Here is a 14918-nt window from a genome sequence, read left to right as displayed (position 1 = left end):
TTATTTTGATGGACCTTTCACATTTATGGATTTCTTGCCATTGCCCATTCCCATGAAGAGGTGAGGTGGACTAACGCAGGCAGAAGCATCACAGATACCAGGAAAGCCTCTGAGCCCAGGTATGCCAGGAGGTCCTGGTTCACCAGGCAGGCCATGATCACCACGGGCACCATCACGCCCATCCTTTCCAATTCCAGGCAAGCCAGCAACACCTATAACAGAAATAAACAGCATGAGACTCTAATAGTGCAGCCCTGCACTTGGTTTTAGTTGCTATCTTGCCTGAAAATGAATACAGATTAACCTGAAATACAAAAATCCATTTTCTTTCTCTAAATCATTAAACTTTCGTGCATAGTCAAGGGCATAAGTGAGGGACATCACAAAACTGAGATTTACTCAGGAGCGAGGGGACATCTGATTAATCACTTCTTTCAACAACAGCAGTCACCACAGAGAAATGTGCATCATTTTTAAGAGGAATATATGGAGAATGTGAAACAAATTCCTCTTTTACGATCATATAATATCTACCAGTTCCTAATTGAAATCCATGCATGCTGTCACCATAACACTATGTTTTAACTACTCTAGAACTTCCACCAACAAGTTTCAACCCTGGTGGTACTCCTTGCATCCATGTCCAGTCCTATCCTCCATCAAAGCTTACATTCTCTAAGAGAAAAGCACACTTCCATTATGAAGGGTAAAAGAAAGTAACAAGGATAGTGAATTTAAGAACATATGAACATAAGTAGGCAATTCAGCCCCTCGAGACTGTCCCATCATTCATTGATATTGTGAGATATTGTACTCTAGGTCCTCTCACTAACCCATTCACAAGCGCTTCATATTTCCCACTCACAAGCAATTCATGTTTATTCATTTGTAACTCCTTTACTAACCCACTCACAAGTGAACACCACATTCCCGATTCATTCATTCATAACTCCCAACTATAACACGGTTTCATTCATTTATTCACAAAACCATGGATCTGTAGCATATTTTACTATCTTAAGATAGACTAAATTAAAACAACCCATTACTGCTTTTACACACCTCAATCTTAATCAGCCCTTGCTACAAGCAATGTTTAGACGTTTTTTACTTCTGAATAGGTGTCAGTATCGTATGGCACAAAACATAATATTAGTCAGCCGTTACCAACCTATCTGTCAGACCTGAATAGGTTACTGAACACCAAACTGTTTCCCCAAGTAGTATGTACTTGTTAAATACCCTTTAACAGGGCCACAATCCCCTTAACTGACAAAGCAGCACTTCCATGAAATTGCATGAATGAATGAAACTCACACCGGCAAACAGTAAACAAATCTCAGAATACAATTTAATACCTTTTATTCTTTTAAGTACAGGTACAATTTCTAACTTATTTAGAGCATAGGGGCCTAGTGTTTTTACTAACATTTACTAACTTAAAAGACAAAAGGACTAGCATCTCTTAATTTTGCAAGCAGACCGGTCAGATACTCTTAACCCCATCAGAAATAGCAGACAGCATTTAATTCACTTTAAACCACCTCCTGTCTCCCAGGATAGAAGCTCCTCAACTTTTGTATACTATAGATAAAATAATGTAACACCATAGTAATGAGATGTTAATATATTCAAGAACTGTGTTGTAAGAACTGTATTTTGGGATTTTATTGCTGCCTCAAACATGTACTACCGTGGTTGCTGAATAAAGAGGTGAGTTTTGCCACTCACTGATTTTGGTCATTATTTGAACACAATCGCACAATTTCATAGCTGATCTGTGGCCAAGCTCCATATGCCTGATTTTGACCCAAAATGTCTTTATAACTTTGCTTACAACAAATTATCCACCTCAGATTTAACAGTAACAGCATCCATTGCCATTTGTGGTAGAGAGCTCGAAACGTCTATCATCCTTTGTGCAAGTGCTTCCTAACATCTCTCCTGAGAGGTCTGACCCTAATTCTCAGACTATGCAAATGAGATGGGATTGTAAGGAGTTCAGGTTCCTGTGATGTCCCGGAAATTCCTTTACTCATTTGCGCAAATCAGAGACAGAAGGATAACATCTTTTTTTTTTACTCAAGTACTCTTTATTTTCTTCATATTTTGGCCTTTCCCAGCAGAGCGCACAGCTTGCATGTTAGAACCATAGTGTAGTTGCATTACTTATTTAGATTATATTGGCTTCTGCATTTTACATTAATGGATAGAGATCAGGAGAAGGAGTTCTGCTGACTTTCCCTACCCTTCTTCACTTGGTCCAACCTGTTGAGATAAGATATAAATTTCCAATTGCCACTCTGGTTTGGATTGGTTATCAATGCAGACTGTGGGTGGAAAGAGTCCTCCTTCCATGCACCATTCCTCCAAAACCCCTACCTTATCTCCAGATGCTAGACAAATACAGCTAAAAATACATTGTGCCCATTTAGACATCAAGTACATGCTGAGGCATCTGCAACAACAGGAGCACTGTGAGATATGGTGTCGTGGAACTGGCTGCCAATATCCAGGCCCAAGGCAAATGATATTGAAAAATTTCCAGGTGGTTGTCTGGAGCAATTGAATGTAGAGGATGAATTCCCTTGCACAGAAGTAAGAAAACAGGTTGAAAATAGTGGGTGAAAATAGCAGGCAGGCGTTTGTTATGTAGCAAAAGAGAGTGACTGATCAAAACACATATAGCTGAGTTTTAAAGGAATTGTTCCCCCACCTGATTTTCCCATTTTGAGGATCAGATTATTTTTAATATATTAAATGATGCCACAGGTTAACAAGGCTGTTAAACAAAGCAAACCAAGCACTAGATTTTATGTCTTGAGAAGTCGCATCATAAAGTAAGGAAGTTATCTGCAAGCTATATCAGGTCTTTGACCATGCTTGGAGTATTACATGCAGGGTATTTGATTCATTCATGGGATGTGGGCATCACGGACTGGGCCAGCATTTATTACCCATTCCTAGTTGCTCTCGAGAAGGCAGTGGTGAGTGATATTAAGACTATAAGATCAAAAGGAATAAGAACAGGAGTAGGCTGTTCGGCCCCTGAGTCTGCTCAACCATTCAATAGGACCAGGGCTGATCCAACGAATCTCACATGAGATCCTCACATCTACTTTTCTGCCCTTTCTCTATAACCTTTGATTCCCTGACTGATCAATCATCTATCTCAGCTTTAAATACACAGGACTCTGGCCCCACAGCTCTGTGTGGCAAGGACCATCTAAGACTCATGATTTTCTGAGAGAAGAAATTCATCTTCACCGCAGTCTTGAATGGATACTACTTTATTCTGAGACTATGTACTTTGGTCCTAGAATCACCCATGAAGGGAAACATCCTTTCAACATTTACTCTGACAAGTCCCTTAAAATTGACAAGGCTCTCCTGATTTTAGGCGACACATTTTGTTTTAAAAAGATAGAAATTTTGCCCAATAGTTAACCAATGGAATGAGGTTACTTCTAATGAAGGATTTTCCTGATTCGAGGCCTGAGCATTCCTTGATAGAATTGAGTTTTGACATGCACTGCATTGCAATTGAAAATGAAGTGATGATTCTCAGAGTGTTTGTAACACAGAGGTGGTCTGTGTTAGGTACTTACCAGGCATTCCTTGAGGTCCCGGTGGTCCACGTAATCCTATTCCTTCTTCTCCCTTCTCACCCTTTTCACCTGGTACACCTGTCATTCAGAAACCAGAGCTTTAATTCTACTCTAATCGCAAAAATCAGTGTGATAACAACAAGAAACCTTTCTGTAACTCAGGCTTGAAATTCATAAGAACTGAAATGACTTCAGAAAATATTTCTTAGTCTATCCACCCATTCTTTCCAGAGACTGACTGCAAAGGTCTGCAACCATTATACACATACCATGTGTCTAGTGAGGATGTGCCTGAATGGCCACAAGCTGAATGCACTCAGTTCATTGTTAAAACATATATTTTGAAATGGCCTAGTAGAGACTGAGCCATTTTCTAGACCTTTGTAGGCCATTGCTTTCACGAGAGTTGGGAATTCGTGATACTTTCTCAAACAGGCCTTCACTGGGTGCTGACATAACAGCAAGACAGACTGAAGATCAATGCCATGTGATTCAGCCCCTTTTTTCTTGAGCTCCCACACAATCCAGCCATCTAACTCCCCAATCCCTCTACATCCCACCACAAAATGTCCATTTCTATTGGTACCATTGCAAATTCCAAAACACGGTAGGGTTAGAAGTTGGAAGCATCTTTGCTCTTACATTTTGCTATCTTACAGATTTTTGGGCTCTCACTATTGCTTTTGATGGAAATTGATCAACCTTTTCAAACGTTAAGAGTGAAACTTCTGTGCTATTTCTCTTTGGTCATCATTAGTATTGACCAAACGTTGAACAATACATCTCATAACATTGATTGTTCTGCATCATTTACTATGCTTCAGTCTTGAGGAATGGCAGGTCAAAATGGCAAATGTGGAGTTTTTGAGTTACAAGTCAACACTGTCTGGTATTACCCACAGCCATACATTTAAACTGCCACAGTTAGCAAGATTGGAGGTGATACTACGATGCACATAATCACCAATAAATTCGTTTTTCTTATCTTTTCAATCTTCTTCAAAGGCCATGGTGACCTTCCAAAAAATCAATCTGTGCACTTACCACTTTTGTCTACTGCCAGTCTGTTGACAGATATTAAGTGTGCATCTCTATGCTGAAGAGAGACTTTCGTGAGACAACTAATGAGTTGAAACGATGTTGTTACCTTTGGTTCCTGGTTCACCAGGGTAACCTTGGTGACCTTTGACACCTTGTGGGCCAATTGCACCTGGGTGTCCTGCAGATCCTGGAGGGCCAACTGGTCCTGGCGGTCCTGGTGGTCCAGGTCGACCTGGTTTCCCAGACGTTATGGGTTGTCTTAGGCTGGCAGCCAGTTCTGATATTTGCTCTAAAACAATAAGAACTGAAATTAAATTTGGACTCACAAAGCAGGGTTTCATGTGGTTTCCAGTGAAAAGGCAGCTTAATTCAGAACCAGTTGAATCTGGATCCTCAGCACGTGATTCAGCTAAAACTTAGAAGCAGATAAGTTCAACTCAGGCATGTCTTGTGGGTACTGTGGTTATGTCTCTTCCTCTGAACCAGAAGGGCTGGGTTCAAGTCCTATTTCTACCAGGCATGTGCATTAACATCTCTCAACAGGCTGATTAGATAATATCTACAATAGCAGATTAATGCGATATATAGGTGGTGCACTGCCAGTGTCCCCACCTCTGGGCCCAGAGGCCTGGGTTCAATTCCTGCCTGCTCCAGAGGTATGTAATAATATCCCTGAACAGGATAAATGAAAGTATCTATGAATTCATCTGGCAAACTCTATTTGACCCGTGACTCAGTGCTTGCAATAATGGGTAAAAAAGTCTGAACTTTCATTTTGTACAAGTTTAATTTGTTCGGTCATTTGCATTAAATTGAAGTCTACAGTTTAAGTTCAATGGTTGACAGCTCTAAGCTGTATTTCTTCAAGGTTTCCAATGAAGTAACAGCTTAATTAACAATCAACTGAAACTGCATCCTGAAGAAATAACTCAAGTAGGCCTTTGCACTTTGTGGCTTATAAAAGTAGGCAACTTAGGAAAACAGAGCCTCAGCCTTGGCAAATGTCCATTAGACTTGTGGTTCTTTCCACTTATCTAAATGACAGTGAGGTCTGCAGGTCGGTGAGCCAACTAACTATGGCATCATCAGACAAGAAAAGTAGGAAGATACATAATGATGGGGGGGGGGGGGGGGGGGGGAAGACAGTATAGGACTGACACATTTCACTGCAACAGAGAGCCTGAGTCTAAGCAGCTGAGTTGATAGGTACCAGGGTTCAGGATGTCTGCTCAAGGAAGGGGCATGGGGAAGAATCCAGTCATCCAGATTAATGCATCCACCAGTGCATTTACTGTGCAGTTGGAACTAAGCCAAATTAAGAAACAGAAGCTCAAACTTGTGCGGCTGAGGCATGAGCAAATTGGCATCGGGCAAATAAGACTAGAGAGATGCATGCGCAGCTCAAAGTGGGTTCTGGTTCACGGGAACACTGGGACTAGGATAAGTGGGATGTGTGTCAATGGGATGGTCTCCAGCTGAAATGTGATGGGGCTGGAATACTGGCCAACTGCACAACCTAGAAAGTAGAGAGGATTTTAAAATATATATGAGGGGCAAGGGATCAATTTTGTACACATGCTACAAGTCAAACTATAGAGTCAAGGGCAAAGAGAAAGCTAATCATTTGGGACATAAGAAACAAACCATGACAGGGGGAGATGGAGAGTACAGTTTCAAGAGTCAAACAACAGCTAAGACTAGAATTTACAAACGCAGCAGAAGAATAAGAGAAAGGCTCTGTATCTGATTGCATGTAGCATTAGAAACAAACAGATGAACTGAGAATACATCTGACATAAATGAAGAGATGGAGGCACCTTTGCTAAAATTATTGATAACCCAAAAATGGTTAGGGAAGCAGTTTGTGGAAAAAATGCATGAAGAAGATACAATGACAGCTTAACTGAGTAAGTAGACAAATGAATTTATGTGAAGTAATCCATTTTGACAGGAAGAAAAATGTAGCAAACTGTCTAAATGGTGACAGACTGCAGCATTCTGAGGTGCAGAAGGATTGCAGTATCCTGTAGACTGAATTATAAAAAAGTATAGTATGAACCATGAGAAAAGTAATAGAATGTTATCATTTAGAACATAGAACAGTACAGCACAGAACAGGCCCTTCGGCCCACGATGTTGTGCCGACCATTGATCCTCATGTAAGGTAAACCTAATGTACGAACCCTCAAATTTCTGTGACCAAATGCATGTCCAGCAGTCTCTTAAATATCCCCAATGACCTTGCTTCCACAACTGCTGCTGGCAACGCATTCCATGCTCCCACAACTCTCTGCGTAAAGAACCCGCCTCTGACATTCCCTCTATACTTTCTGCCAAACAGCTTAAAACTATGACCCCTCGTGTTAACAATTTCTGCCCTGGGAAAAAGCCTCTGGCTATCAATTCTATCTATGCCTCTCATTATCTTATACACCTCAATTAGGTCCCCTCTCTTCCTTCTTTTTTCTAATGAAAAAAGTCCAAGCTCAGTCAACCTCTCTTCATAAGATAAGCCCACCATTCCAGGCAACCTCCTCTGAACCCTCTCCAAAGCATCCACATCTTTCCTATAATAGGGCAACCAGAACTGGACACAGTATTCCAAGTGCGGTCTAACCAAAGTTTTATAGAGCTGCAACAAGATCTCACGGCTCTTAAACTCAATCCCTCTGTTGATGAAAGCCAAAACACCATATGCTTTCGTAACAACTCTGTCCACTTGGGTGGCAATTTTAAGGGATCTATGTACCTGCACACCAATATCCCGCTGTTCCTCCACACTGCCAAGAATCCTGTCTTTAATCCTGTACTCAACTTTCAAGTTCGACCTTCCAAAATGCATCACCTCGCATTTATCCAGGTTGAACTCCATCTGCCACCTCTCAGCCCATCTCTGCATCCTGTCAATGTCATGCTTCAGCCTACAACAGTCCTCTATCTTGTCAATGACACCTCCAACCTTTGTGTCATCTGTAAACTTGCTAACCCATCCTTCAATCTCCTCATCCAAGTCATTAGTAAAAATTTCAAAGAGTAGAGGCCCAAGAACAGAGACCTGTGGAACACCACTCACCACTGCATTCCAGGCAGAATACTTTCCTTCCACTATCACTCGCTGTCTTCTGTCGACCAGCCAATTCTGTATCTAGACATCTAAATTTCCCTGTACCCCATTCCTACCGGACCTTCTGAACAAGCCTACCATGTGGAACCTTATCAAATGCCTTGCTGAAGTCCATATACACCACATCCACTGCTCGACCCTCATCAACTTGTCTAGTAACATCCTCAAAGAACTCAATAAGGTTTGTGAGGCATGACCTGCCCCTCAGAAAGCCGTGCATTTAATCAAGCCATGCTCTTCCAGATAGTCATAAATCTTATCCCTCAGAATCCTTTCTAACACCTTGCAGACAACGGACGTGAGACTGACTGGTCTGTAATTGCCGGGGATTTCCCTATTTCCTTTCTTGAAGAGAGGAATTAAATTTGCCTCCCTCCAGTCCTCAGGTACGACTCCAGTGGAGAGCGAGGATGCAAAGTTCTTGCTTCCCAAAGCAGCCGAGGATAAATCTTATCTGAGCCTGCCGACTTGTCAATCTTAATGTTTGTCAAAATTTATCATGAACCTAGTTGAGTACCAAAGGAGGGAGTTGATGCTTCAGTTAAGCAGGGCACTGATAAGATCGCATCCAGATTAATAAACAAATATTTTTGATATTATGTAAAGATGGATGTAAATGCTTTGAAGACAGTTCAGAGAGGCTTTGCTATATTGATACCTGGAATGAGGAGTTAATCTCATACGGAGAGGGTGGGCAGACTAGGGTTATTGCACTGGGTTGAGAAGATATTGACTATTCCCTCTCAGTTGCAAACATGCACAGCCACTCTGCTAATCCATCCAAGCATGCCATTGCCTTTCAGTTCTGGAAGTTGCTGCTATATCAGATCTCAGAGGTTGCACAGCCAATAAGAAATTAGAGGGAATGCTTAAGGAGCTGGAAAAGGAAGATTTGTCCTGGGCCTGCTTTAATGTTCCAATGAAAAACAAAACAAGCTCAAGGAACAATATCTCGTTTTTCACTTAAGCGCCGCTATGCAACTTCAAGATCTCAATACTGAATTCAATAATTTCAGAAACTGACCATATCATGCACATTCTTCATTTTCCTTACATTCTCACCCCATCACAGCACAGTCCTGTTGCTTGCCCTTTCACACCTTAACTTTTATCCTTTAATATCTCTTTTCCTCTTTCTCCATTATTAAAGACCTCCTTGCCTTTTGCATTGGGCCTTTTTTTTCTGCCTGCCCTTTTGTTCATCTTCTGCCCGTCTCCAAAGTATAAAAACAAATCAATATTCTGCAACTTTCAGTTGTGTAGAAATTGTACCGGACTTGAAACATTAATTCTATTTCTCTCTGAAGATACTGCCAGACTTGATGAGTTCTGCAGCATCTCTCCGTTTGTTTTAATTAGATGTGATGGGATGTTCCTCCCTTATGAGAGAGTCTATAACCAGGACTTATTGTTTAAAAATCAGGCATCCCCATTTAAAACTGATGAGGTGAAATGTTTGCCTGCAAAGCACTGCGTGTCGGAGGAAAATGGTGGATGCACTGTCTTTGAATATCTTTAAGGCAGGGATGGATAGGCTCTTAATTAAAGAGGTGAAAGGTTTACAGGATTAGGCATGAATGGGGTATTGAACTTACAGTCAGATCAGTAATGATCTTATTGAATGGCTGAGGGACTGAAAGGAGCAGGAATCAGCCACATTTGTATGATTTGTGTGTTAATTGAACAGCAATGTGCAAAAACTAGTTTTCTTTCAAACATTCTTTTCACACACACTATTCAATTTAGTGTTCACCTCGAAGTACCACTAACCGAGATTTCAAAGTCAGAAGACACACGGCACTAGTTTATAGTCCAACAGGTTTATTTGAAATCACAAGCATTTGGAGTGCTGCTCTTTCGACAATGAAGTCTTCACCTGACAAAGAAGTGGCGCTCCGAAAGCTTGTGATTTCAAATAAACCTGTTGGACTATAACCTGGTGTCATGTGACTTCTGACTTTGTCCACCCCAGTCCAACACTAGCACATCCACATCTATGATTTCAATACTACTCGTGCCTCCTATATTCTCAACCATATAAATAACAAACAAAAGTGGATCCAGTACTGATCCCTGTGAAACACTGCTGGTCACAGACCTCCAGTCTAAAAAATAATCCTCCACCACCACCGCGTGTCTCCTACTGCAAAGCTAATTTTGTGTCCAGTTGGCATGCTCATCTTTTCCTACAATTCCCCTAAGCATTTATGAATCACACAACCATAACTGACCTCAAACCTCCAATAATCTTTAATCTCTGGATCTTTTGTGAATCACTGTCGATGGGAAAAGCTGATTTGGAAACCTGCCTTCACACATCCACATCCAGCATGCCTGTTGTAAATCATTTGCTGATAAGCTCTTTGTTACATCTTTGCACAATTTCAAAATCAGCCTGTTTCGATCAAACCAATAGGCACACACCAGCCTCCACTCAAATAATGTTTGGTTCTTATCCTTGGGAAAGTGCTTTTAGGATATCTTGAACAGCTGCAGTCCATGTGTTGCAGGTTGACCCACAATGCCCTTACAGAGTGAATTCCAGGATTTTGACCAATGACAGTGAAGGAACAGTGATATACTTCCAAGAGAGGATGGTGACTGGCTTCCAGAGGAACATCCAGGTGTTGGCGTTCCCATGTGGCATGTTGGGGACGAAACTTCTGCAGGCACCTAGCAGAAATAATTGTACCATCTATAACCATGGGTGAGGTGCTGGAGGACTGGAGGGTGTCTAATGTTGTGCTTTTATTTAAGAAAGGCTGTACGGGAATACAGACCTGTGAGTCTGACATCGGTGGTTGGTAAGTTGTTGGAGGTGATTCTGAAAGATAAGATTTACATGCATTTGAGGAGGCAGGGAGTGATTAGCGATAGTCAGCATGATTTTATGTGAGGGAAATCATGTCTCACACATTTGATTGAGCTTTTAGAGAAGGTAACCAAAAAGAGTGATGAGGGTACAAAGATAGACTTTGTTTACTTGGATTTTAGTAAAGCCTTTGATAAGGTTCTACATGGTAGATTAATTAGTAAAATTAGCTCACATGGGATTCACGGAGAGCTTGCCAACTGGATATAAAATTGGCTTTACGGTAGGAGACAGGCGGTGAGGTTGGAGGTCTGTTTTTCAGACTGGAGGCCTATGACCAGCAGTGTTTCACAGGGATCAGTACTGGCTCCGCTTTTGTTTGTCATTTACATAAGTGGTTTGGTTGAGAATATAGGAGGCATGGTTAGTAAATTTGCAATGACACCAAAATTGGTGGTATAGTGGACAGTGAAGAAGGTTTTCTAAGATTACAAAGAGATCTTGAACAATTGTGTCAATGGGCCAAGGAGTGTCAGATGGAGTTTAATTAGGATAACAGTGAGTTACTGCATTTTGGTAAATCAAATCAAACAAGGACAGGATTTATACAATTAATGGCAGGGCCCTCGGTAGTGTTGTAGAACAGAGACCTAGGGTTCAGGTACATAATTCTTTGACATTTTCATCGCAGGTCAATAGGGCTTGCCTTCATTGTTCAGACTTTTGATTATAGGAGTCGGGATGTCAAGTGAGATTGAACAGGATGTTGGTGAAGCCTTTTGTGAAGTATGTTGTGGAGTTCTGGTCGCTCTATTATAGAAAGGATATTATTAAATTGGAAAGGATGCAGAAAAGATTTACCAGGATGTTATCGGGAATGCAGGGCTTGAGTTATAAAGATAGGCTGGAAATTTTTTCACTGGAGTATAGGAGAGTTAAGGGTGACCTTATAGATATTTATAAAATCACGAGGGGCATGGATAAGAAAAATAACAATGGTCTTTTCCCTAAGGTGGGGGAGTTCAAAACTAGGGGGCATATTTTTAAGCTGAGAGGGAAGAAAATTTAAAAAGGGCATGAGGGCAATGTTTTTACATGGAATGGTTAGTTTAGTGTATGGAATGAACTGCTAAATGGATGCAGGTACAGTTCCAACGTTTAAAAGACATTTGAATAAGTACATGAATAGGAAAGATTGGGAGAGATATAGAGTTGTGAGTGTGATGCTGAAAAAGCGCAGCAGGTCAAACAGGCCAGACAGTATCTGAGGAGCAGGAGAATTGACATTTCAGGCAAAAGCCCTTCATCGGGAATGGGAGTGATACAGACTAAATGCAGGCAGGAGGGACTAGTTTAGTTTTGGAATGTGGTCAGTGTGAACTAGTTTGACCAAAGGGTCTGTTTCCATGCTGTGTGATTTTATGAATCTATGTATCTGATGCTCTTGTCCTTATAGATTGAAGTGGCCATGTATTTAGAAAGTGAATTTTACTGTATTACTCTACACACAGCGAGACGGAGGATTATGTTCTCACATTGACCCCAACATTTTTGGGATGCTTGTGTTTTTGATCAAAATAAATCCAAAAATCGGGAAATATGACAGGTTATCACTTGGATCATGCTCACTATCCCTAGAAGACATTTGACTAGATTCCACTTTGAGGTTACTGCACAAAGAAAGAACTCATTGTGTGGGAAGTAGGATAATATCATGAATATGAGCATTATTTAGCTAACAGGGTACAAAGAGTGCATTTTATGGTTACAGGATGTGAAAAATGGGGTTCCACGGGGATCAGTGCTGGGTCCTCCACTACTGACAAGTTATATGAATAACTTGGATAAAAGCTTGAGTATGGTTGCTAAGTTTGCTGATGGCCCAGAATATAGATGGGAAATTAATTTGTGAAGAGGGCATAAGGAATCTGCAAAGGGCGATAGATAAGTAAGTGAATAATATTTGGTGGATGGAGGAAAATGTGGTTTTGTTCACTTTAGTAGAAAGGATAGAAAAACAGCAATTAATTAAAATGTAGAGAGAGCAGCATTCTAAGATTCAGAAGGTTTTGGTTCTCCTGGCATGTGAATCACATTTAGGTTGTCTACAGGTACAGAAAGTGATTAGGAAGGCAAATAGATATTGTTTCCAGGAAAGGCAAAGGAACATTAAAGGCAGGAACGTTTTGTTACAACTGAATAGGGCACTATACACTATATCTGGTGTATTATGAACAATTGTAGCCTTATTTAAGAAATGATATACATGAGTTTGAAGCAGTTCAGTGAAGATTAACTTGACTCCTATTTGACTGGGTTGGGGGAGTTATGAAAAGAGGATGGAGATGCTGGGCCAGTATGCATTCTTCTTTTGAAGAATAAAAATGGTCTTGTGGAGACATATTAAATTATGATAGGACTTGACAGAGTAGATGTAGAAAATCATAATTTCCCCAATCGGAGGGACTAGGACCAGGAGATGTCATATTAATAAATAACAGGTCTTTGAGTTAAGATTAGATTAGATTCCCTGCAGCGTGGAAACAGGCCCTTCAGCCCAACAAGTCCACACCAAACCTCCAAAGAGCAGCCCACCCAGACCCATTCCCCTATATTTACCCTGATTAATACACCTAACACTATGGGCAATTTAGGATGGCCAATTCACCTAACCTGCACATCTTTGGACTGTGGGAGGAAACTGGAGCACCCGGAGGAAACCCACGCAGACACGGGGAGAATGTGCAAACTCCACACAGACAGTTACCCGAGGCTGGAATCGAACCCAGGTCCCTGGCGCTGTGAGGCAGCAGTGCTAACCACTGAGCCACCGTGCTGCCCTTTCTATAAAGTGGCAGGGGACACAAACCCACACCTTTGTGAAGGCGTGAACCTTATTCCAGTGGCTTAGACCGCTCAGCCACGGCTCCAGGAAGAAGAGGGGGAGGAAATCTTTCTCTCAGGCAGTAAGTCATTGGAACTCTCTCCCCAGAAGAGTGGTAGGGGAGGGTTGCTTCACATTTTTAAGGCAGAAATAGATAGATTCTTGACTAAGAAGTGGCACAAATATTATCATTGTTAGGTAGGAATGTGAAGTTGAGGCCATGATCAAATCACTCATGGTCTTGTTGAATAGCAGAGCAGATTTAACAGGTTGAATGGCTGACTCCTGCTCCTAATTTGCATATTCAAATATTTCTTGCATTTTTATGCTTTTATCTACTGGAAACCCAGTTATCTGCTGGACCTGCAGCAAATCTTAGCTGCCAAATTTGCTCACATTTGTTGTACTGGGGAGGTAAGGTTGGCATGTTCACTAAGCAAATTAGGTGGTTGTCTGGGGCGAGGCGGTGGGGCAGGGCGGGGGGCGGTGTTGGGATTGGTATGTTTTGGACGAGAGGGAGAAAAACTCCTGGTTTTTTTTGTAAAACAAAGTTGTCCAGATTTTGCAGCAGATCAGGGTATTTATCCTGAAAAGAAGCAACTGTTGTCCATCACTTCAGGCATGTTTTCTGTTAAGGAATAGTAGTAACATTTCATTGTAATCATTGTTTTAAGAGACTTCTAAAACAAGTTATGGCACCGGCTAAGTCATCCAACATAGTAACTGTGACAATGTATCAGCACACCTCCCACCTCTTAATTAGATACACATCCTGGCCATCTTTTAGTTGCAAAGTAGTGGCAGTTTAAAAGCAGTTAGTTAGCAGATCGCTTATAATAATCTAATAAGTGATGATTTAAACTATCCTTCTTGAAATGTCTCCTTTGCTAAACTCAATCAAGCATTTTCTGTTTTAATTCTGTTCCAACATATCGTAGCATGGGAGAGTTCAGACAATTAGCGCAACAGAGACAAATGCCATTGGATTGAGTAACACATTAGAAATGAAATATTTTAAATTGAGTTTTTGACATTAAGTCAAAGTCTAGAAATTGAATGGCAATCATTTTTTAAAATGACATTGAAGATAGCTTTTTCAATTTTCATTGGTTATTGAGTTGTGCAGCAATGTTGAGATATCTTATGTCTGATACATTTTGTGATCTCCTATTGTATGTGACAATCCATCTTGTATAATGTCGTATAACCATTACATTAAAATTTGGTTTGTGCATAACTGTCAGTGTGGATGATTATACAATGTAACATTTTCTCAATGATGAGACTAACAAAGAAAAATCACTAGAGAACATATTGAGTTAGTTTCAGATATTATAGGTCTAATAGCCATTTACATGTTCAACAGCAAATTTTGGCACATCTTGGGAGATTGATGCATTAACATTATTTTATTAAGGTTGTAAAGGAAAAGAATGTAATGAGGGAAAA

General features: G+C 40.8%; 1 protein-coding gene across 1 annotated transcript in view; it reads right to left on the bottom strand.

Moving 5' to 3' along the window:
- Positions 1-14918, bottom strand: part of LOC132815241 (collagen alpha-1(IX) chain-like) — a gene marked incomplete at its 5' end in the record, with an annotated part of 114747 nt that continues 99829 nt past the window's right edge. The window contains 3 exons of the mRNA XM_060824056.1: positions 1-212; positions 3609-3686; positions 4756-4938. Of these exons, the coding sequence (XP_060680039.1) occupies positions 1-212; positions 3609-3686; positions 4756-4938 (473 nt within the window). The remainder of the gene's footprint in view (positions 213-3608; positions 3687-4755; positions 4939-14918) is intronic.

The sequence above is a fragment of the Hemiscyllium ocellatum genome, chromosome 4 (assembly GCF_020745735.1).
Source record: "Hemiscyllium ocellatum isolate sHemOce1 chromosome 4, sHemOce1.pat.X.cur, whole genome shotgun sequence".
Classification (NCBI taxonomy): domain Eukaryota; kingdom Metazoa; phylum Chordata; class Chondrichthyes; order Orectolobiformes; family Hemiscylliidae; genus Hemiscyllium; species Hemiscyllium ocellatum.
The sequence above is the reverse complement of the archived record's forward strand: the minus strand, read 5'-3'. Positions and strand labels throughout refer to the sequence as shown.